This window comes from Trachurus trachurus, assembly GCF_905171665.1.
Source record: "Trachurus trachurus genome assembly, chromosome: 5".
In the NCBI taxonomy this organism is placed as follows: Eukaryota; Metazoa; Chordata; class Actinopteri; order Carangiformes; family Carangidae; genus Trachurus; species Trachurus trachurus.
This window is the reverse complement of record NC_139896.1, coordinates 9,986,858-10,009,856: the sequence shown is the minus strand read 5'-3', so window position 1 is coordinate 10,009,856 and position 22,999 is coordinate 9,986,858. Positions and strand designations below refer to the sequence as shown.

Below are 22,999 nucleotides of genomic sequence, written 5' to 3'. Positions count from 1 at the left end.
TATATCCCTTTTTACCTTCCAATGACTTTTGGGATTGTGGTGTTAATTACAAATGGCCTATCTAAACTTTGGATTTGGACACAATAAATACTTTTCTAGTTTAAACTCTCTATATTATATTCCTACTAATATTTTTTGTGTGTTGGTGAGCGTTGAATCTTGAGAAGTTGTGTCCCGGAGAGGAGAGCGGAGCAGCATCCATCCATCCACCGCGGCACAGCGCAGGTCACATGACCACCTTGTCTGCTGCTGGCCGAGTGAAGCGTGTTAGCAGGTAATAAAAACACTAAATTTCCAGCGTTTTTCAAGTTCACTTTCTGTATTTCGGTGCCTTTGGTTGTCACACTTCGGCGTGTTTTTTGCTAAACTAGTTAATCGCCCGCTCAGTTGTATCGTTTTTTACACTGGGGTTGTTGTTGTGAGGGATGTCTTTCGCAATTTTTTCTGTTGTCTTGTTTCCCGGCGGCGAGCAATGGCAATGTCGGGATGGGGATTGTGCTCCGCTTTCGAGGCCCTTTTTTTTCTTTCTTCTTTTTAGATTTGACACAGCTTTGTTGTTAGGTGGTTAGCTAGCTTGTAGTTTGGATGTCGAGGGCAAACCTGATGTAACTGCCACTATCGTTAGATAACTGTGCGGGTCTAAAAATAAATAAATACCCTACGAGACTTTAAGCAAAGCAGTTGTTAGACGGTCATTGGCTATCGACAGATTTAGATCCGTTAGCATCGTTAGCTTCGTTAGCACCGCATCGTTCATTCTCGGCGGTGTCAGCGCTAAGTTAGCATGTTAGCGGCTAACTTCAGTTCATGCTAGCGAGGACAAAGGGGGACCCCCAGTACCAACCACAACCACATCGAGTCGGTCAGTGTTGTCAAAAAATGACGCTACGAATAGTCCGATTTGTTTATGAAATATGGATAAATATTGCTAAGCTTTTACCGAAGAGTCGCTTATGCAAACTGAAGAAATAAGTAACACTACCTAACCACTAACGGCTAAAGGGGCTAACGTTAGCATTAGCTCAAAACAACGCTCCGCTTGTTTCCCTACTAAAACAAACTGCGGCTAAATTGTCACTTTAGTTAATTTGCTGCGTTTGAGTAAACATTGATATTGGATAACGTGTGTGATTTGACAGCTATCATTATTGTTATTATTTTTTATATTTTGTGTCGTTTATGCCAAATAAAGCACAACGAACAATGGTGATGTTCAGACAGAGTTAACTGATTCATTGTTTTGTTATTGTTTGTGTTTAAGACCGTCGATGATCATATTTGCAATACTATGTTCATATTTGATTAAATAATTCTAATTAATTGGCAGCTGTCTTCAAAGGGGAAAAACACAGCTTTGGGGATTTTGTATTTTACCGAAATCGGCATTTAAAGCCAGTTCGTCCTTTTGCATTAGTTAGCTTTGTTCCGTCCTGCAGCCAATGGCAGCAGTGCGTTTGCCAGCGTCACTCAGACACTGTAAGCTGGATTGCTATTGTTCTCTGACATAAAACAAATGGGTCAGTGGGGATATCTGTAGTTAATTATCTAGTAATGGACACCACAGTCAAACGTTGCACAGTACAAATTAGATTTCAGGCTATTTTGCATTACAAGGTGTTCTCGATTATTTATTCTCGTACGTATTTGCAGGGATAAACCCCGTGTGTTTATGTGTGTGTGACAGTGTTTTTTTTATGTTTAATATGTGCATTGGAAATTATAAGTGCATGCTAGTGCAGTATCTCAAGGTATTAAGTGTGCAGGACTTTTTCACAGAGAATATTTCAATAAATTCCTGCAGTAGTTCAGTGCATAAGATACGTGTATATGTATTTACAGTTGTTTTAAAGTAACTAGCAACCAGAGGGGAAGTGGGGTTAGGGTGTGTTGTGTTTGTTCTGCTTCACACACACACTAGCCTGTCAGTGTGCTATTTGTAAGAGGACACTGGGTCGATCTCCCGCCTTGACCTAGATTTCAGCAAAGCTGTTGCATCACCAGGCCACCTGTGTGTCTTACAGCCTCCATAAGGGCAGTATTCATGATTGTGCAATAAGGCTTAGCTACGTCCACAGCACACATTTCTGGTATTAAACTCTTACTTCCTTCTATGCGCTCACACAAGGGAAAATATTGAGGCTTTCCTGTAACAACAGTGTAAATGAGTTGTGTGTGTCGGCCATTATCTGTAGGTTTTAGAGTTGCTGCTGAGATTTCACTCAAACTTCCATGTTTCCTTCCTTCCTTTTGCAGATTTTTCTATTTTGTACATACAGAGTTTTGTATATACTGTATATGATGAGCTCACTGGGCGGCGACAAGGCCCGGGGCCCTCGGGAAAAAGTGCTGCCTGCTGCCACTCACACATCACAACCACAGAAACAGATACAGGTGAGACACCGCAACCACATTAACATGAAAAAAAGACACCATGGTATTACTCATGCCAACTAAATCACAGTGCACACATTATGCAATAGTCATTATCAAAGAGTTGATTGCAGCCCTACACACATTTAAAGGTGCCAGTATGAGGCACTAACAATTAAATTAAATTAATTCTTTATAATCTTTGTGTAGTTTTCTCTCCAGTTCAACCCAGTGATCTTATTGTCCGTGTGTTGTAGGCTACTGCTGAGCAGATCCGGCTTGCCCAGATGATCTATGACAAGAATGATGCTGACTTTGAGGACAAAGTTAACCAGGTGAGGAATACTTTGGGAATACCTTTGCCAGTTAACAGAGGGCTCATTGTTTGGCTGCGTGGCATGAGGGAGCGCTGGCACATTCTTCTATGACAGGAGTACGCTGTGTTAACCCCTGAACAATATGTATGTGCTGCGGAGAGGGACACTGTAACTTGTATTGTCATGCCCTGCAAAATTGGTGCATTTCGTTATTGATGCAAGACATTTCTGATGTGTGTGTGTGTGTGTGTGTGTGTGTGTGTGTGTGTGTTGCTTCTCCAGCTGATGGAGGTGACTGGAAAGAACCAGGATGAGTGCATGGTTGCACTCCACGACTGCAATGAGGATGTTAGCAGAGCCATCAACTTCCTCTTGGAGAGTACCTCGGACATGGTAAATTAGGCTACACGTTGTCTCTATCTTAAAAGCTCAACTAATGGGCCGTCATTTACTTTCAGCTACATTACCTTCTGTTTTAAATATTGCGAACAGATTTGTTTTTGCTTGTGAGGCAGGACATGCAGCAAATCTGTACACTTGTTGGTTCCAGAGACATGTAATTTTAAATTCAGAAGATTTATGAGCACAGGGTAAAAATAACAACAGCATGAGCTGTGGAAAGAAGTGAGAATAATGATTCAACTGAAGACGTGTGAAGAGGAGAAGCACAGGTGTAATTAATAACCCTAATTACATCTGAATGCCATTTATCTCAGCTGGTGTCAGGAGCCCAGTATTGTGCGTACATGCTCCCCATTATGGCTTAGTGGGACACCCAAAGTGAATGAGGCCATTGTTGCAGTCCTTATTAGTAACACCAGTGTTGCCACCAGTCAAAAGGTCTGCTGTGAAAAGAAAGTGTGCAGAGTGTCGGTGACAAATTCACGGACAGACACTGGGCAGTAATCAGTGCTGCATGGCGTCAGTGGATTATGTTGTTTACGCAGATTTTTGGGCTACCGAGGCGTGTCCTGTGGGTTGTCATGACCCCAACAGACAAATGTTGATGAACCTGTCGGGTTGAGACAGCGTAGCGTATTTCTTTATCTTTATTATTAGACACATAGCTAATGACCTCACTAAAATTCTTATGAAAGCAACGCCCACATTCAAGCAGGAATCTAATCAGCCAGAATGATTTATCGGTTTACTGATGGACACTGTTCAAAATATCAGTGTCTTTACAGGATTAGGGTTAGGATTTCAAGCCTTGATGTGCACTTGGAAGACGAACAAATGACAGAAGGTTGTTCTGTATATGTGGTTGTGCATAAAAAAAACATCTGGTACTTAATTAAATTAATAATATCATCTCTGCCCTTTGCCACACTGACTTTTATGCAGTCTGCTGTTTCTAACGTCCATCAGGCACTCTTAGCATGAAGGCACACTATTGTGCACCATTTTTTGCTCCTCTACTCACTGTTAAGTCACACAGGCTACCAAGTGTCTGGCAAACACTTGGGTGTTGTTCTGCCAGTGTGCTTCCAGTCTGAGTGAGTGACCCAACATTTCTGAAGAATACCAGCTGTCACAGACGGCGAGGAGAGGCAGTAGGGCAGGGCAGGACAACCGGCCAGACTGCTGCGCATGTTGTAGTTTTGGTTTGGTGGAGATCCAAAAAACAGCAAATGGCTGCTTTTCTCCTCTCTGTTGTTGTGGTGTATAATACTGCAACCCACTGATTGCATATGTTTCCTATGTGCACTTGAAGATCTTAACTGTTAGAAACAAAATCAATACATTACAAAGTGAGTTGCACAGCAGAATCCCAAAAGCCACTGAAATGGAGGCAAATACCGGTACATGTTTTTCTTAAACATTAAACCACTGTGTCTTGTTTTGCTCACTGAAGCACACTGTCGGTGTTGATGACGTGTTTTTCTGCTGGCCAGACATTTTTAAGCATCTTTAGACAATTGTGAAAAATGAACGACATAGTCTGTGCTTCTATTTCCTTAACCCAGGCCGTTTTGAAGTTTTTATATTAACTTGTGGTAATTCTGTTTTTTTCTTTTTGTCCTATCCTTTTATTGCTCCTCCGTCTCTTCTGTTCTTAGACCTCATGGGAGACGGTGGGGAAGAAGAAACCACTGGTGAAGGAGGGTCCGTCAGAAAGCAAGGAGAACAAGGAGAACAGGGAGAAGAAAGGCGAGAGGGAGGCGAGCAAGGGCCGCGCACCCCCCAACCGCAAGGCCAAAGGGGCCAGTCGCAGCCGACAGGGTACGAAGTATTAACTTCACATTATTTCACATCTAGTGTAGACCACCATGCTTTTCCACCTTAAAATCATGTTTGATCACATGAATCTGTTGCTAATGTGTTTTCTTATCATGTGTGAACTTTTCACAGCACGTCCAGAGGAGAATGGCGTGGAGGTGACACCAGTGGACAGAGGTGCGGACAGAGGTGCAGATCGAGGTCGGAGGCTCAGAGGTGGCCGAGGTGAGAGGAATAAAACACAGTCAAGCAGCAGCAAACAGTTGAGTGTGCGCTTTGAATCACTTATCTGTAAATGTTGTGCAGGGTCAGGAGGTCGAGGCAGAGGTAGAGCACCACCAGGGAGTCGGTTCTCAGCCCAGGGCATGGGGTAAGGCAACAACACACACACACAATCACTGTTCAATTGTGAGACCAGACAGAATTTGTGAAAGTGAAATGTCCAGACTCATTTCACCCACGTTCCTTTCTAGCAATATTTAATTAATATCAATCAACTGTTCTTCTCCAGGACTTTCAATCCTGCGGACTATACCTCAGAGGCCGGTACAGGGAACACACAATCTGAGATGTGGGACACGGGGGCCAACAATAGTACAGATGGGACAGGTGAGCTCTTGACTTGCACAGGCATCTCTTGTGTGCCTGGTGCACCGAGCAGCTCAAATGTACATAACGCCCCAGATATCCTGTAACTTATGTACCTACACATTCCAGTTGTACAGTATTTGTGACTCATTGTTGGTTTTTCTTCTAGTTGCCTGGAGGAGTACTTTGGAAGACTGGGCACCTGAGGACTGGAGTGAGGATGTTAGTGTGAGTTGACACAATAACTAGCACTAAACTGGACAAGTTTGTTTGTTGCAGCAAAAATGTTTTTTTTCTAATGCAAAAATCATGTCTCGTGTGTCCTTTCTGCAGCTCTCTGAGACCAAAGTGTTCACCTCCTCATGTGCACCTGCTGCTGAGAACCACATAACACCTGGGCAAAGGTAACTGCTTATAATACGATTCCCATTGTTCCCTCTAATTTAATTACACAGCAGTTTGTGCATGGTCTTCTCTACCCTTCATACAAAGTCAGTGAGGAAGCAAATAACTGAAACTTTGGATGGCACCTTATACTTTAAATTAATAATATACAGAGTTTTGTTGGAGTTGTTTTACATATAACATGAACTTCTGAGTTGATTCCCCGGAGGCATTTTCTAATACACGTCACCGACTGTTCCTCTGTTAGTCTGGACCTCGCCTCTCTGCTGCAGAAGCCTGTGGTTGGAGGAAGAGAACCACCTTCCTCTTCCTCCTCTCAGAGCCTAGTCTTCACCAACTCCCACCACCACCACCACCAGCCACCGCAGCAGCAGCAGCAACAGCAGCCGCCCCCGAGCCGCAACGCCACTGGTAGCACAAGCTACGCACATGCTGCTCTGGTAAAAAAAACAGTTGTTTTTGATATCTTATACCTAACATGTGTAAAAAGACACATGGATAGAGTTTGATTACGACTCTCTCTTATCACCTCTGGCAGTCATCAGTTCTGGGAGCTGGCTTTGGAGACTTGGGCCAGGCCAAGAGGCCTCAGCCCAGCGCTGGAGCTCAGATACTAGAGCAGCTGAAGGGTCCTGGCTTGGGTCCGCTACCGTCATCCCAGGCCGTGCCTCCTGCCAGCACCCAGGGAAGCAACACCTCCATTGGCCGACTGTCAGGCTTGGGAGCACCTGCACCTCCGCCCTCCTCTTCTAGCTGGGACATAAAGGCTTCAGAATCCAACACCACCTCGCTGTCTTCACAGTTCAGCCGTAAGTGTCCAAATAGGAGAGGCCGTTTTGTAACATGTGTAAATATGAAGGGAAAAAAAGAAATACCTATATTATATTGACTTGAATTGAATTTATTTAAGTATCATGCACCAATTAAGGTGTCTAGCCTATAAGGGCTTACAAGACACATTTCATATTTAGACAACAAACAAAAGCATCAGAGTACAAACAAAACAAAAACCACATAAATAATTTGCTTTTTCTTAGTGTCCAAGCACTTTTTATGAAGGTAGCTATAGTAAAGACTTATTTTCTGAAAAACCATTCCAACTTTACCTCATCAGCCCAAAACAACTCGGGCTTCACATTTTGCAATTTCTGAAACAAAAACTGCTGAGTCTGAGTCTTCCCTCCTCAGGTACCGAGTTAAACTACCTCATTCTATTGCCAGAAGACACATAAAGATCTTTTGGATCTATCCAGTGGCAAAGTCACATAGGGTCCTGGACAATACACATTTTTAAACTGGCAATATATTTGTTATGTGTTCATATATTCCTCCTGGTTTGAAACCCCTTGTCCTCTGCATGTGTTTTGTTGTGGCTGTAGGTGAGTTTGGCCTGCAGCCAGAGCCCTCTCTTGTGCTGAGCCAGCTGGTTCAGAGGCACACGGGCCCCTCCTTGCCTCTGGCGCGCCAACCCAGCCCTCCATCGCAACAGCAATCGCCCCCTGCTTCAGCCTCGCCTGCTCCCCAGCACACCAGCACGTCGGCACAGGCAGGCTCAGTGATGAATGTTGCTGGTGTCAAACCTCCTGCCCCCACTGCAGGGCTGGACCCTCAGGGTGGCGGCACACCACAGCAGCAACGGGCACAGCTCAAAGGCCAGAAACGAAGGATACCTCCCACATCCAAGGTAGGAAGTGAGATATGATGGTGGTGATTTTGATTTAAAGCTGCAGTGATTATTTTCAAGGCATCATCTTGATCGACGGGAAAACTGCACGTACTTCAGCAAATATTTTGTAAATTCGTTAAGTGTTTTCAAACTTGATGTCACGCTTCTGAAATCTGGCAGATCCCCTCCACGGCGGTAGAGATGCCAGGCTCAGCCGACGTGCCCGGGCTGAACCTCCAGTTTGGAGCTCTAGACTTTGGCTCGGAGTCGGCATTGCCAGATTTTGGAGTTGTGGACAATTGTGTGAGTGCAGCGTCCAGGGAGTCCACTCCAGCCCCCACCCCAGCTGCGCCCGCACCAGGACCAGGGAGCCAGAGCCAGACGAGCCTGTACTCCAAACCGCTCAGGTACTACTGCCACAGGAACTCTGGATTTGGACTCTATGATGTCCTGCTTTCCTTTAGAATTCAACTCTTCAAAGAGTCACAAATATTTATGATATCAAATCCCTACTTTATTTAGTTCAACATAGTTCAACATTTTGGCAAATTGGCCCATTGCCATAATCAAGGAGTATGTTCGTTACCTTTAATTGTCTGTGCAAGCTATTTTTAGAACGGCGGAGCAGAGCCGCGAGCTGCTCAGAGCTACACTACGGAGGCTCATGGGATTTCTTGGTTTCCCTCATCAAACTCATAAAATACACAATCCAACAACTCCAAAACGCTCTCGTGGACAAGTTGTGACCTGCACATTCACCACGCTATGAGAGATGAGTTGTTTTCGAGGCAAATGCGGAGACTTGACATGAATTTACCTCGAAAACAACTCCATGTTGAACTATCCCTTTTAAAGAATCAATTATTTTTTGAATGAACCAAACTTTTCGAGGCTAACCTGTTCATCTCCTCATGCTGTTATCTTGCAGTGAGTCGCTGGGCAGCCCTCTCTCGGTCCCCCTGCCCCTGCCCCTCTCCTCATCAGAGCCAGTATATCACTCATCCTCAGTGGCGTTGTCCAGCCTCACCCCCTCATCAATAGGGACCGCCAGCTCCTCCAATCCTCCCTCCTCTTCGACGACCTCCACCGCCACAGCCGCTGTACCCTCCTCCTCCCCCTACTCCACAGTGGGCGGAAGTTACGATGGGACCATGCCCCCTCACACACGACTGGCCTTTTCTCAGAGCAAAGAGACCACAGGGCCGGTCATGGTGAGTAGAGAGAGTTCATCCTGCCTTGGGATGTCAGATGATTGATGGATTTTCATTTTGCATGTTGTGAATGTAAAGTAATTTTGGATTTAATTTTGAATTCAGCTCTTGTCTTGTTTGTATTGTGTCTTTTTTTTATTCATAAGATATGGAAATGGTTTTGATTTTATATCACCGTGTGTAACATTTTCTCTGTTGTTTTCCCTCTTCATCATCAGAATGGTCTGAACGGTGTAAGGACCTCCGCTGCTCTGGACAGTAAGTCACCTATGACTGAATTATATTCAACACATACTCTCTGTTGCGCCGTAAAGTCGTATCATTTGTGCTACAGTGAGTGAATAACAGGACATTTCTCCCCCTTATTCTCAGCTTCATCAGCGTCCTCCACACCAAAGCCAGAGTCTCCATCTCTGAACATCAGCACCAACGGAGCCCCAGCACCTTCCTCCCACCACCCCTCCACCCTGCCTGCACACAGCTCGACCACTCTCTCCAGCTTGGCACAAGACCTGCCCTCGGCGAGCCAGCTCAACTCACTCAACAGGTGAAACACACACACAGACACACACAAACAGACTTACTTAATATATCTTAACCCATTAACTTTGTGAACTCCCTTCCCTGCTGTGCTGTGGCACCAGGTTGCACTCTTCAAACAGTCTTGAAAGGCAACAAAGAAAATTGGATTTAGCACCTAATGGACTGTTTGCCCACATTGAACTCTCAAAAAGAATGCAGACTGCTGAGTGTGTGTTACTATCACCCACTGTTACCGAATGTGTCTCAAATGCTTCCTTTAATGCTGCAAAATGAGCTCCCCTGTGGAGTAATTGAGAGAGAGAAAGAGAGTTGGTATTATGCAAACTCAAATGCTGTCAAGTTGTGATTTGCTCTTGGTGATAATCACGTTCTCTCTCTCTCCTCTCTGCTTTCATTCTGCAGCCACGTCAGCAGTCATTCCTCAGTTTCAGCTCTGGGCTCCAGCGCTCACACTGTAAGTACCTGTCTGTGATGATATGAAAGCAAACAAGCCGACTGTTTAAATAACACAGCACATTGAGTTGGTTTCAGCGTTCTTGATGTGCCGTCACATCGCTGCCATATTACCGTAAAACTTGGTGTACAAGTTGCACTTTTTTCCCCCTTTTTTTTCATTTTTCCACGTACAGAGGATCCGATTGGCCAAACCAAAGGTGGTCATGGATGTGTTGTGACCACATTGAACACAAGTGTTTGTTTTAATTTAAAATAACAAGAAAGAGTTACAATGCGGCACAGAAACTTCACGTTGTAGACTTGTGGAATAACTTGTATAACGTTTTTATTTAAAAATAGGAATAGAAAACCTTGTTTACCCAGTTTGAGACCCTCAAAAATAGACTTATGACTTATATTCCAGTGCGATTTATATTCAGAATTTTCCGGTAATACAACACACTTACTGCCAGGTTAAATTGAGAGTCACAGCCAATGATTCAGTTTGCCTAGGGTCTGACACGGGCTGTTCGCTCATTGCTGTTTAAATAGCTGCAAACATAAAACGCAACAATCAAATCATTGTCACAACTATAAAAACATAGACCTCTGGTAATGACCGGGTTTTCTAAATAAATGTCTGGGTGGAAAAAGGTGATTTCAAATTGAACTCATTTCCCCCCTTTCCCCTCTGTCCTCAGTACACCAGTGTTGACAGCAGCAGCGTGAGCTCCCTGGCCCCCTCCTCTGGCTCCTACACGTCATCGCAGCCCCCGGTCTCTGTGCTCCACTCAACCCACAACAGCAGCAACAGTAGCAGCAGCATCAGCCACCTGGCCCACATGCCCAACATGGGCAGCCACATGAGCAACGCAGTCGGTAGTATCGCTGGAACCAGCGGACTTCACGCTGTTGTCGCCGCCGCCAGCACAGCGCTGGGACTTGGCTCCAATGGAGCTACTGCCACGTCCAACCTCTCTGCACCGAGGAACACGCCCCTGCTCTCCTCCTCCACCGGTAAACACACACACACGCACATGCACACCTCCACCATTGTAGATACTCATAGTCAGGAGGGATGTTAAGTGGCCCCACACTAGAGCTGTTTCCTCACATGAAGGTGATGGTTGTTGTGTCTATATTAACAGGTAAAGCTCCTCCTAACCTGTCCCAGGGAGTGCCTCCTTTACTGCCCAACCAGTATATCATGGGCCCAGGGGGGTTGCTGCCAGCATACCCAGTAAGTGGCCCCTTCAGGATCCTGGAGCACTGTAGTGCAGCTCTGTGCTTACTTCATCTGTGCGGCCCTTTCAGTTCAGCTGTGATGAAATATTTTGTTAAACTTAAACTGTGTGTCTTCCTTTAGTAATTAGACACACTTGTGATCAGCAGTTAAACCCTCTGAAAATTGAAGCATTTATCATGACACGTTTTTTTCAACAAAGCCTGTCCTTTTGTGTCCTACAGCAGATCTATGGCTACGAGGACCTCCATATGCTCCAGTCCAGACTGCCAATGGTGAGTCTCATTATCATGCTTTTAAAAACAGATCTCAATTTGAAATCCTAGTGGTCCTCATTTCACATTTTTAACTTGGCTGGTTGTTGTTTTGATCTCAATACTGACCCTTTCCTGTCTCTGTAGCCCTCTCTGCAGGATTACTATGGAATCACATTCCCTGGCCCCACAGCAACTCTCTCTGGCAGAGACGGGGGCCTAGCCAACAACCCCTACTCAGGTAAAACACCTTTGCCCTTGGCTGACCTTATTTAAAGGTTCATTACGTGGAGTCAGTGGCAAATGTGCAGAACACCACCATCTGGTGTCTCAAGATAGGAATTGCAACAACAGAAAAATAATTGCAGCGGTCGGACACAGAGGAGAAAAACTATGCAGGATATTTACCTTATGTTCCTTGTTTACCTTCATTAAACAGCTTCGGACTAATTGTGGTAGTAGATAAATGACTTGTAGCTTGTTACAGGGAGAGTGGAGGCTCCACATCGTGGCTGAAAACCAAACCTGCTGATCAGAGTCTCTGACCCGGTGTCACAGCTCTTGGAACAATAACTATGTATATGATTGATTTAGTGCGACAAAAACTAGTCACAAGTGCTTATAAACAGAATATTACAGGAGCTTCTACTGGTTACACACGGGGCAGCCATCTTTGAAAGTCAACTCTGGGGTTGTGAGGATCCTCTGATTTTCAAAGGAGGAAATCCGACCTCGGGGGTCGTTCCAGTTGAAACTTCCGACTCGGAACTCGAAAATTGTAAAATTTTGATTTCAGAGTACAAAAATGGACCGCACCGATTGATTCTCAAAGGCTGCGTTGAAAACAAATGCACATGACAGGGAGGACCGTTAACAACACAGCAGAGAAGTGGCTGCTACTGGCTGGTACAATCAGAGACAATGTAAACAGGAAATCATTGTCGAGGCTGTCAAATTTTCTCAAATTAGTTAATTTAGACTAAATATCATTCTTTATGGAAAAGCAATACTTGTATTCTGTATCCCTCTAAACGCCCTGTGGATGTATTATTGTTGAAAAAATATAGCTTTTTAATAAGCATTCTCCATAAATTCACATGTGGTCTCTCTTCTTTTTTTTCAGGTGAAGTCACAAAGTTTGGCAGGAATGACTCCACCTCCCCAGCACCCCCGACAAGCCTGGCAGCCCCACAGCCCCCCCAGGGCCAGAGCCAAGGACAGAACCAGGCCCAGCCGCAGCCCCCTCAGGCCCAACCTCAGCCCCAGGGCCAGCCTCAGCACCACAGCAGTCAGCAGGCCTTTCTGCCCCCAGGCTACAGCTACACAGGCCTGCCTTACTACCCCGGTGCCGTGCCCAGTGCTGCTGCCTTCCAGTATGGCCCCACCATGTTTGTTCCTCCCGGGGGCCCGGGACCAGCCTCGGCCAAGCAGCACAGCATGGGCCTCGGCCTGGGAAACCCCTCGGCGAGCCCCTTCCAGCAACAGACACAGCAGCAGCCCAGCGGTTATGGCCAGCACACCTTCAGCTCAGGTTGGTGGACAAACCAAGGTGAACACTCATTTTGGGTTTATTCCATCTTAGAAACAGTGTTAATTTTGTCAGCTATTTTTCGTTTTAGTCATATTTAGTCAACTTGTATTCTTTTTTGTTTAGTCACATTTTTGTCGACGAAAAGTCTTGGCATTTTAGTCAAAGAAAATCCAAAGTATTTTAGTCTAGTTTTAGTCAACTTGTATTCTTTTTTGTTTAGTCAAGTTTTAGTCTACGAAAAGTCTTGGCATTATAGTCTAGTTTTAGTCAATAGTCTTTTTTCAGTCTTTGAAAGCAGATTGACAGTAATGTTAGTCAAAATTAATCTAGTCAAACCAATAGATTGATTTTAGTCTTTTTCTCACTCATCTCACAAGATTTATGTCATTATTACCTGATGAAGTAGCTCCACATGTTGCCAAAGATCCCACCAAATTTTATTTTTTTAAGCAGGTAAATATACATATCGACCCAGATGCAGCTACGACATCTCAAAGAAGGAATAATGAGTTTTATCTTCTATTGATCAGTGTGTTTCAGGCAGGAATACATTTATTGAAACACTGGTTAACATGTGAAATGACTGTGCATTGATTGGCAGCATGTTTTACCAGAGAAGCTCTGTTTGTACTCACTGCATTTAGACAGCAACTGAGTGAAGGCACTTTTTGGATTGCAATTTAAAAGTCTGTGATGAAAAAAAGAAAGAGGCATTTTATTACGTTTTTATTTAATTTAAAGTAGATTTTGTCTCGTGTTTTTTCGTCAACAAAAATGCGTGTTCATTTCATCACAGTCAGTGTTTAAGGGCATTGATTTCGTCTCATCTTCGTCTCGTTTTCGTCATGAAAAAACTCACTGACAAATATATTTTGTCTAGTCTCGTCTGACAAAATTAACACTGCTTAGAAATCCACCCCAGTACCTGTTGTCAAGAAATATTTATTTGTGTGTATGTGGTTGTGTGTTGACGGGTGTGTTTTCTCTGCAGGGTACGAGGAGCTGACAGCGGGGCCAGCAGGAGTGGACTACAGTAAAGGCTACAACTCCTCCTCACAGGCACAAGCCAAATCTGCTGCTACTGGGCCTGGGAAAGGTACGAGGAATCAAGACTCACTGTTTTTTTTAAATATCATAATTAGCTTTTTTCTAAAGTTCTGTACTTTAACATTATTGTTGTTTCTCTGTTAGGCGTCTCAGTGACGTCCAGTAACTCGGGCGTGCCAGACATCAGTGGAAGTGTTTACAATAAGACCCAGGTGAGCCTCGCACAGGTCAGCAACTCGCCGTTTAATACGCAGCCTTATTATATTTCTACTGATAAATAAATCAAGTTTGGAGTTTGATTTGTTTTCTCCTTCCTGTGTCTGTCTGCAGTCTTTTGATAAGCAGGGTTTCCACGCAGGGACCCCTCCTCCCTTCAGCCTGCCATCAGCGCTGGGGGGTCCAGGCCCTCTGAACCCTGGAGCAGCTCCTGGAGGCTATGCACCGGCCCCATTCCTCCACATCCTGCCTCACCAGCAACCACACTCACAGCTGCTGCATCATCATCTAGCTCAGGACGGACAGGTAGCACTCACTGTTCAAAATCATTGTTGCACAGATTTGACACACCTGTGTTTCTCCCATATACAAGAGACCACTTTCACAAATGTTTCTTAAAAGCATCTCTACATGTATGACAGTCATTCTTTTCTTTTCTTTTTTTAAATACCAACACAAACACAACTCATTCTACTTAAAGCAGAAGTAAGCGATCCGGTCGTTTTGGCTAACTTCTTGTCAGCCGATGGAGTTAGCAGTCCCCGCCCTCGTCCCTACGTCACCACATTCACGCGCATCCCTTGGCTGCACACACAGAGAGGACCGCCCCTTTATGCCGTTCTCGCTCCTCATTAGATAAAGGTTGTAGGATACAAGGAAAGTTTTCTCCTCAGCTTAAAGCAGAGCAGAGTGACTGACAGACCCGTGTTTCGGACCAAACACTCTATATAAGTGATTGCTGTCGGAAGATATAACTATTTAAGACTTATATTAACACAAATATTCCGCTTACTTCTGCTTTAATGAGACACTGTTGAGGCGATCACCTGAACCACATCTGATTTTATAGGAAGATTATAAAAACCACTGCTGGGATTAAACATTAACATTATCCCACACAAACTGATAAAATTAAAATATATAAATATTAAAATATTCTTGCTGTGTTGTTTAGGAATAAATATGAACATGTTTTCTTTGCATTATTATTATTCAAGGTCTGAAAAGACTTGATATTTTTTGTTATTTAAACTAGTTTAGTCATTTTCAGCCAATAAAAGCTCTAAATGACAATATTTTTATTTCAATTTTGGGAGAAATGTTATCAGTAGTTGATAGAATAAAACTATTTTTTTTTATTTTACTCAAACACATACCTATAAATAGTAAAACCAGAGAAACCGATCATTTTGGGAGTGGTCTCTTAATTTTTTCCAGAGCTGTATATAGTATATATTTATTTGTGTGTGTGTGTTCCTCTCCATGTTCAGGGTGGTCCCAGCCAGCGTGGCCAGTCCGGCAGCCTGCAGCAGAAGAGCCAAGTCAACAAGTCGAGCTACGGCAGCTCCCCCTACTGGGCCAACTGAAGTGGCTATAGCTACTGCATTACATGCGCGTGTGTGTGTGTGCATGTGGATGGACACACACCTGCACCACACCTGCGTATCTGACTGACAAGATCATAGAGGGACAAACCATTTTACAACACAAGCTAAAAACACACACACTACCACCCCTCCCCTTTGCTCTGTATATCCCCTTTTCAAATTTATGGCTGTTGTATGTAAAATATATTTATGTATGTATTTATACAGTATATATGTATTGGTAGGACATAAAATGTGGTTTTCTGAATTTTGTTTTTATTTTGAAGGACATTTTATTTCAAAAAAATGTGGAAAAGATGAGAATGCTAAATCATGGAGATGAAGATGGTGAATATACTTGAACACAAGCATCTTGTGATGTGGATTTTTTTGTATGCATACATGAACTGAGAATGATGTACATAGATTCTACGCATCATTTTCACGGCAAAGGCCTTTTTTTATTTTAGAAGAAAATACGTTTTTGTAACTTTTGGTCTCCCGCATCTGTGAATCCTTATATTGAGGGTGACTTGAGTTGATAGCTTGACTTTTCTTTTTGCCCCGTTTCCCTCCGTCTCATTCCTCGACTCTTTACTAGTTGGTTGGTTTGACCAGCCAGGCCTTGGATTTGATGTCATTTTAACATTGATTTAATCCTTGTTGTCCAAATTAAAAGTTATGAACAGTTTGTTGATGTGTGGCCTCAGTATTTCCTTAATTTTTTTTTTTTTCAAACCCACATTTGTGAGTGATACCCTTTCAGTGTGACAGTGCAGGATAGTCAAGGCAAAATGTGATCATTTCATGTCAGTGAAGATGTCAGTACCTTGGGCTTGTCCCAAAATACACGTAGCACCCCCCTTCAGACAAAGTACGTATATACATTTATATCACCTCCAAGAGGTACTTAATTGTTTAAAGGCTGGATTGTCAGGGGCAAGTAGTTTTGATGGAGTTTCTGATGTCCAGCTCATTTTAATATTTAGCTTTTGTGTTATTACTATGCAGCTTTCTTTTGAAAAGACCTGACATTCATAATTTTGACTCAAAGCAGATGAGATCCAGCACCGCCAAATATCCACATCTACTGTAACTTGAGAAACACTGCCATTTTTTTCATAATTTATTCAGATTTGCTGGCATGTAGGATGTGCCATCAGCTTCCTTTCATATCAGTCAACCATAACAGTTAAATGCATTGTAACAAAGTTTTTAAGAGATAAAACTGAGCGTCCTCCACGTCTTCATGAGCCAACATGATGACTAAAGGCGACAGCAGTCAGTAAACTATTAATAAAACATTACCATTTAATTGAGTTGTGAAGGTAATGCCTCTTAAAATGCCATAACAAGTGACCCCTCCCAAAAAAGTACAGACAAGATTGTTTTGTGACAAAAATGGATAGGATTTATTTACAGAAGTAATACAAGGCACAGTTATAAAGCATGTCTTTGCAAGTCTAACCTGCTTTGATGTTGCCAAAAAGAACAGAAGAAAGAGAAGCAGCTTACATAACCTAGCTCCAGAGAAAGTCAAATTAAAAATACACTGTACATAAAAATAAAGATTTAGTCTCTGCCCACATTCCTTAGTCGGCACTCTCCTTTTTCTTCTTCTTCTTTTTCTTCTCAGACACTGGAGGCTCTGGGGTTTCTTCCTCTGGCTCCTCCACTGTTTCAGTCTTTTGTTTCTTTTTCTTCTTGGCTGGAGTTTCTGTTTCCTCTGCTCCGTTATCTGTGGCGGCCGCTTCCTCCACCTCAGACTTTCGTTTCTTCTTCTTTTTGGCAGGAGTCTCTTCTGCTCCGTTCTCTGCCTCGGGGGCTTCCTCTGCTTCGACCTCCATCTCCTCGGCCGCTTGCTTCTTCTTTTTCTTCTTGACGACCGGGGTATCTGCGTCTCCGTTCTCCGCCTGCGGGGGAAAGCAAGAGAATATAGTTTGGTCAAGACCAATCACTTCTAAAATACGCCGACCTTTGATTAGATGCCAGAAACATCCGTTAAGGCTTCAATGTCTGACTCACTTCAGTGATCAGGTCCACTGTATGGGGCCAGCCAATGGTTCGGAGTCATGCTGATGTAGCATGTCGTACACTGAGACAGGACCACGTGTGGGTCAAATCTCAAATCAAAACATGCGTGGTCAGATACTACAAGTAAGGGGCTCACCTCGACGTCGCCGTTGGTGTCTCCGTTTGCGTCTTGCAACTTCTTTTCGCGCTTCTTGCGTTTCTTTTCCTTCTTGTCTAGTTTCCGCTTGATCTCGGCTGCAACATCAGTAGCCTTAAGACAAGAAAAAAGAAGAAAGCAAGTTAACCTACAAGCAGTCAACCCATCATGCTTTAATGGAAAAAGTAAAGCTGCATCAGGCTCATTAAATCAGTTTCAACCCTCACAGTCATCAGGGAAAAATGTGTCATCATTCACAGCATCCCAAAAAACATTCATAAAAAGAAACCACTTCTCTCAGCTCACCTCTTTCACAGCATCTTTCATGACATCCACATTCTTCCGTGGCACGTCGCCAGTCTCGTAGAACGACAGGCGCTCCTCCACCTGTCCACGCAGCTTGTCACCAAACACACTTGTAGGTACCTCTGTAACAGAAGTAAAAAAAAAAAGACATTTTGATCACAGAGTCAAAAGCATTACATCAGGATCAACAATCATGTGGCTTTGCTCAGAAAAAAAAGCTTCAACATCAACCCGAGGGCTGAATACTGTTGACGAAAAATATGAGCATCATTGCAATTATGCCACATGAACTGCAGGCCAAGATGGACACAAGAAAAAGAAAAAAAGCTAATTCTGCAAAGGTCCTGTCACTCACCAGAGAAACAATCAATACGTGAGGCAATGGTGCACTTGTTTGCCAGGTATCTGGAGATGCGGCCTTTGTTCTTGGCGGCGGCGCGGCCGATGAAGGTCGAGTGGAAGATGAGGCCGTACTTGGGCGTGTTGCCACGAGTCTTGAGGGCTCTGTGTGGAAATATAGCTACATTCACATTCAGGACTCACACTGAACGACACTGGGATCAAGAAAATTAGCATGCAATAAAAACTAAAAACACTATGTGCCAGTCAATTGATGTAGATTTCAATTTAAGAAAGTTTTAAGGCTGTAAGATGCTTTTCCAATGTGCTACCTCGGTGCTGTGGGTGGCTGCTCAGACTGTGGGGGTGCATTAGGGAGAGAGGGATCACTCCAGAGGACACTTTATAGTTTATAGTCTCCCCCGGTCACCCTGCTCTGCTCCAGCCCAGCCCTGCCATCACTGCAGCCACTGGTTTCCCCAGCAGGGAGGGGGTGCCCCAGTACCTGAACAGGGCCTTCTCTGCTCCCAGGATCTGGACGGTCGAGGCCGGATACTTGGCCAGGTTGGTCAGACTGCCGGCATGGGAGATCAGACGAGCTCCCACCTGGGGGAAAAAAACAAACAGCATCGGGCTCAGTGACGTACAACACAGAGGGATATTTTAAATGGAGGATGTGTGGAGTTTCATTTAAAGGACCATCAGCACCGGATTGTTTCAACACAGAGATTCAGGGGATTGACAGATTATGGTTATAACATCATTGGTCCCATGTGTAAATGTAAAAAGAAAAAAAAGTTTAACACGTCCACTCACCACTTCTCCGATTAAGGCCGCCAGGTTTGGAGCCACTTGGCTCATCTTGGAGCGCAGGTACTCCTGCAGCTCCAGACGATAAGCAGCCAGAGACACCACACGGTTGGAGAACCTCTCGATGTTGATCAAGTCGATGGGAGAGATGTCCATACCTGAGGAGAAGAAGCCATACGGGTAAACAAACTGACTTGTGCTCGTGGTTGTTGCTGCAGCCATCACAGGTCATGACAAATTTAATATACGATTGTTTCTCCCGACAGGATCCGCAGCGAGGAAATTGTGCCTTCACTACAGGTTTATGAGAGAGCTTATCTGCCCCCCTGTGTTGGGCACCAAGAACAATTGTTGGTCCAAGGTGGGCATAAAAGGGGCATGATTTAAAATCTGTGTTGTGCATGAATTTGCAAAACCAGATGCAGTTCACAGACTCCCATAAAGGGATCTATAACAGGCAACATAAGCAGAGACTCTTTACATTAACATGTTAAAGGTTAAACAATGGAAAATGCTGTTTACTGACCCATGGAGGAGCGTGAAGCATCGAGGATGGCCTGAGCCTTAGCGCCGTCCATCACCACCTCCTCCATCTTCTCCAGACTCTCCTCTGACAACTCCTTCCTGTTCCCAATCAGCTGAGCCATGCGGCAGTACATCGAGTTGTCTGACACGATCTTGATCAGCTCCGGGAAGTGGTAGCCGTACCACTCACTACAGACACACACAAAAAAAAAGGTACAGATTGTTAGTCAAGACTTGTAAATGTCATTGTATATTTCTGTGATACAATGACAATAAAGTGTGTGGAATTTAATTTGAGGACCATCAGCACCGGATGCGTTTCATCACATAGAGTCAGGGGATTGACAGATTATGGTATAACATCATTGGTCCCATGTGTTTAAAAAAAAGTTTAACATGTCTACTTGTGGCAATCTTATCTTATAATCTTAAAACCTGGGAAGCCGTGATGGAGTGCAGGCAGCACAAGCTACAAACTTAAATGCAACTTAAAAACTCACGGCTCTTTCCCTACAGTGGCTGCACATGCAGATCCATTTAACTGGATGTCTCACCCAGCAGTACTGCCCCACCAGACAGCTGACGGAGCAGGTGTGTGTCGGAAGAGATCAATGTCCCTCCCGTTTCTATACAGCCAGCACTTTAGGGTGTACCGTCTGTGGTAAGCTTATGCAAACTGCAAAACTAGAGCCAGGCGTCCTTCTTTAATTTTCAAGATGCAGCTCAAACTTAAAAAAGCTGAATTTCAGAATAAGTGCACACACAGAAAGTGACTGCCAAAGGTCAGACACAGGCGAGTTGTGCAGGAAAACCACTTTGCAGCCACAGTCTCCATGCACTCATGTTTTGTTGCAGCGTTGTGGTGGAGGCAAACCTACCGGACACGCATGGAGAAAGTGTTGATGTCTTTGTCCAACTGGTCCAACAGGGCGATGGACTGGATGATCATGTTGTCGGCCCTGTTCACGTTGAACTTGACCTTGGCTCTGGAGTAACTGTGGCCGAGACCCAGCTGAGCTTTGGAGGCGGCGAGGCCGGTCAGACCTTTCACCAAGGAGTGGAAGTGCAGACGCACACCTGACAAGGACACACGACACGGACAACAGGAGTTTGTTGGCGTTAGGAGGAATAGAGGCGTGAGCGGTGTTTATCTAGAGCCCGTTCAGATTTTCAGTATGAACCCTCATGAGTTTCAGGATGAAAACATCACATCATAACAGGGCCACAGACAAACTATCCAAATACATAGCAAATCATTTCTCTCACCTCTGGTTATTTCAGCCACCACACCTCCAGTCTGGATGGACATACTAAATTCCTCTTGGAGGGCGGCTCCTATCTTAGCATCTGAAACCCCCAACGAAACCTTCTTCTTCCCCGAAAGAGGAAGGTTTGTCTCCAGGAACAACTTCAGGTCAGCATGAACCACACCTGCAAGATATGATACAAGTCTTAAATCACTTCTACTCACTTGGATGCAACTCGGATTCTACAGCAAAGCCATTTTGAAAGCAGCGTCACTAAAGTCACTTGTGATATGCACTCAGTGGGGCTCCCGTGGGTTTTTGATTTTATATAAACTTTTTTTTTTAAAATGAAGCTTCATTGTGTGAAAAGCATTAGAAAACATACAATTTTAATGTTTTCATAACTGGGAGTAAATACTACATGTTGCTGTCGGCACATGTGCAAGAGGCCACATGGTTGATCTCCACTCAGCTCCACACAGTTAAGTGCTGATTGAGCCATTGTCCAATCAGAAAGAAATCATGTACTATAAACCCATTAAAGTGTGTAAAACTTGTACTATTTCTGAAATAATTGTTGGTTAAATGATATAGGCCTGAAAAATTACATTAGAGACCCCTCTACTGTAAATTTAAATAAAATATATTAAATTAGATGTAATTCATCTTATAAAATACTAAATGTTTTACCCCGTACATTTCCCACAGCACATTCAACGACTCCTGCATTTCTAACAGCTTTCCTCATGTGTTCAGGGTTACATTAGGTTGTCAACACAAGCAATCAGTGGATTGACAGATTATAAAACATCATTACAAATGAGGAAAAACTCTACATTCATCTTTTTTTTTTTAAATGGGACAAGAAAACATATTTACCTTCAGAAATGGCGTTCATGTTTTCCAGAGCAGCCTGGGCCGACTTGAAGGGGAAGAAGGCGGCGAGGCTGACCATGCTGTTAAACTTAGCGATGTTCAGCACGCTCTCCTCCACCTGAAACACACGCACACACACCGTCACATCGGATATCCACCTGGCGAGGGGGGGAAAAAGACTACACTAGAACAGTAAAGGTAAAGTGAAGACACTGGACCCACCTGAGGAAGCAGCATGCCGATCTCCTCCACCTCTTTGACGGCGAATAGCGCATAGCCCGCCGCGTGCTCGAACAACACGTGTAACAACACCTACAGCAGGTAAAAAAAAAGAGTATTAGTAAGAAAAACTACTGACAAATACTAACAAGTGAGGAGAATAAGCAACTGACAGTCCTTGTTGCCATCATAGGTCATTTCAAATTCAATATGTGATTGTTTCTCCCGACAGGATCCGCAGCGAGGAAATTGTGCCTTCACTACAGGTTTATGAGAGAGTTTATCTGCCCCCCTGTGTTAAGCACCAAGGACGATTGTTGGTCCGAGGTGGGCATAAAAGGGGCATGGTGATTTAAAAATCTGTGTTGTTCATGAATTTGCATTACTATTTTACAATACTAACACCCATTATTAACTTGTAGCGATATTTTACCGGTAAATACTCTTGAGATACCAAGCGTGTTTCTGAGTCTCCACGTGGTGACCGCACGAAACGGTAGTCACCACGTTGATATCTTTAGTATTATTTGTTACGTAAAAAAACAACATTTAAACGCAATAGTTACACAAATACAGTTTCCTAGCTGCACTCCGGGGACCTCATGTGCTACTTTAGCAGCCACGTCGTCCTCGTGACGAACCCACGTGTCGACTCGGGCCCGCACGGAAAAAGCCACGGAGCTAACTCATGCTAACGTTAGCCACCCTGCTAATCTTTTATCTGAGCGGCCACTAAATATTTCACCGCGACTGGCAGCCAAATAAATCGCAACTTTTCACATGCATGAATTCGACTAACAACACTGCTCGAGTTTAATTTCAGTGGAAACTTAAAATAAATAGTCACGGATTCCCAAGCTGCGTTAGCCAGGCGGGTGCTGCGTGCTGGAGAGGCCTTCAGTTGTAAACACGTGAAAATAACAGTTTCTATTCATAAAGCGTCGGTAAACTCAACAAGTCCTCAACTCTATCAAGCAATAACAATGTTTGTAAGTACGTCCACACACCGAGCACCACTTCTCTTACCATGATTAGTAAATCTGTGCAGCACACACACAGAGCGTGTCTGCTCAGCTCCCTCTCCTTTACGAAAA

The 22,999-nt window shown here is 44.0% G+C and overlaps 2 protein-coding genes across 4 annotated transcripts; one reads left to right on the top strand and one right to left on the bottom strand.

Moving 5' to 3' along the window:
* Window positions 1-175: 175 nt before the first annotated feature.
* ubap2a (ubiquitin associated protein 2a) lies at window positions 176-16,104 on the top strand. Of its 3 annotated transcripts, none has more exons than XM_083971963.1 (27): window positions 176-274; window positions 2,254-2,391; window positions 2,628-2,705; window positions 2,970-3,080; window positions 4,748-4,910; window positions 5,040-5,132; window positions 5,214-5,277; window positions 5,419-5,516; window positions 5,665-5,723; window positions 5,829-5,899; window positions 6,148-6,340; window positions 6,439-6,709; window positions 7,280-7,584; window positions 7,747-7,973; window positions 8,495-8,777; window positions 8,996-9,035; window positions 9,150-9,324; window positions 9,723-9,774; window positions 10,457-10,772; window positions 10,904-10,995; window positions 11,223-11,273; window positions 11,400-11,493; window positions 12,376-12,783; window positions 13,775-13,879; window positions 13,975-14,042; window positions 14,161-14,352; window positions 15,318-16,104. In XM_083971963.1, exons 2-27 carry the CDS (start codon window positions 2,296-2,298, stop codon window positions 15,411-15,413), a joined length of 3,801 nt encoding a protein of 1,266 aa, XP_083828089.1. In that variant the 5' UTR covers window positions 176-274; window positions 2,254-2,295; the 3' UTR covers window positions 15,414-16,104. The 3 variants fall into 3 exon arrangements, with proteins under 3 accessions (XP_083828089.1, XP_083828088.1, XP_083828087.1); XM_083971962.1 differs by having other exon boundaries at window positions 12,376-12,801; XM_083971961.1 differs by having other exon boundaries at window positions 12,376-12,801; window positions 13,975-14,057.
* Window positions 16,105-16,807: 703 nt separating this feature from the next.
* nop56 (NOP56 ribonucleoprotein homolog) lies at window positions 16,808-22,999 on the bottom strand. The gene is made up of 12 exons (XM_083971312.1): window positions 22,932-22,999; window positions 21,909-21,998; window positions 21,690-21,804; window positions 20,830-20,994; window positions 20,442-20,640; window positions 19,565-19,752; window positions 19,045-19,196; window positions 18,734-18,834; window positions 18,245-18,393; window positions 17,890-18,011; window positions 17,584-17,697; window positions 16,808-17,326 (listed from the first exon to the last, which is right to left on the bottom strand). Exons 1-12 carry the CDS (start codon window positions 22,932-22,934, stop codon window positions 17,006-17,008), a joined length of 1,719 nt encoding a protein of 572 aa, XP_083827438.1. The 5' UTR covers window positions 22,935-22,999; the 3' UTR covers window positions 16,808-17,005.

Coding starts and splice junctions, on each gene's coding strand:
- ubap2a (XM_083971961.1), top strand. CDS start 2,296: ATGATGAGCTCACTGGGCGGCGACAAGGCCCGGGGCCCTCGGGAAAAA. Junction 7,974..8,494: donor CTGTACTCCAAACCGCTCAG/GTACTACTGCCA, acceptor GTTATCTTGCAG/TGAGTCGCTGGGCAGCCCTC. Junction 11,274..11,399: donor TCCAGTCCAGACTGCCAATG/GTGAGTCTCATT, acceptor CTGTCTCTGTAG/CCCTCTCTGCAGGATTACTA.
- nop56 (XM_083971312.1), bottom strand. Junction 20,641..20,829: donor GGTGGCTGAAATAACCAGAG/GTGAGAGAAATG, acceptor TGTCCTTGTCAG/GTGTGCGTCTGCACTTCCAC. Junction 18,835..19,044: donor CGGCCTTAATCGGAGAAGTG/GTGAGTGGACGT, acceptor TTTTTCCCCCAG/GTGGGAGCTCGTCTGATCTC.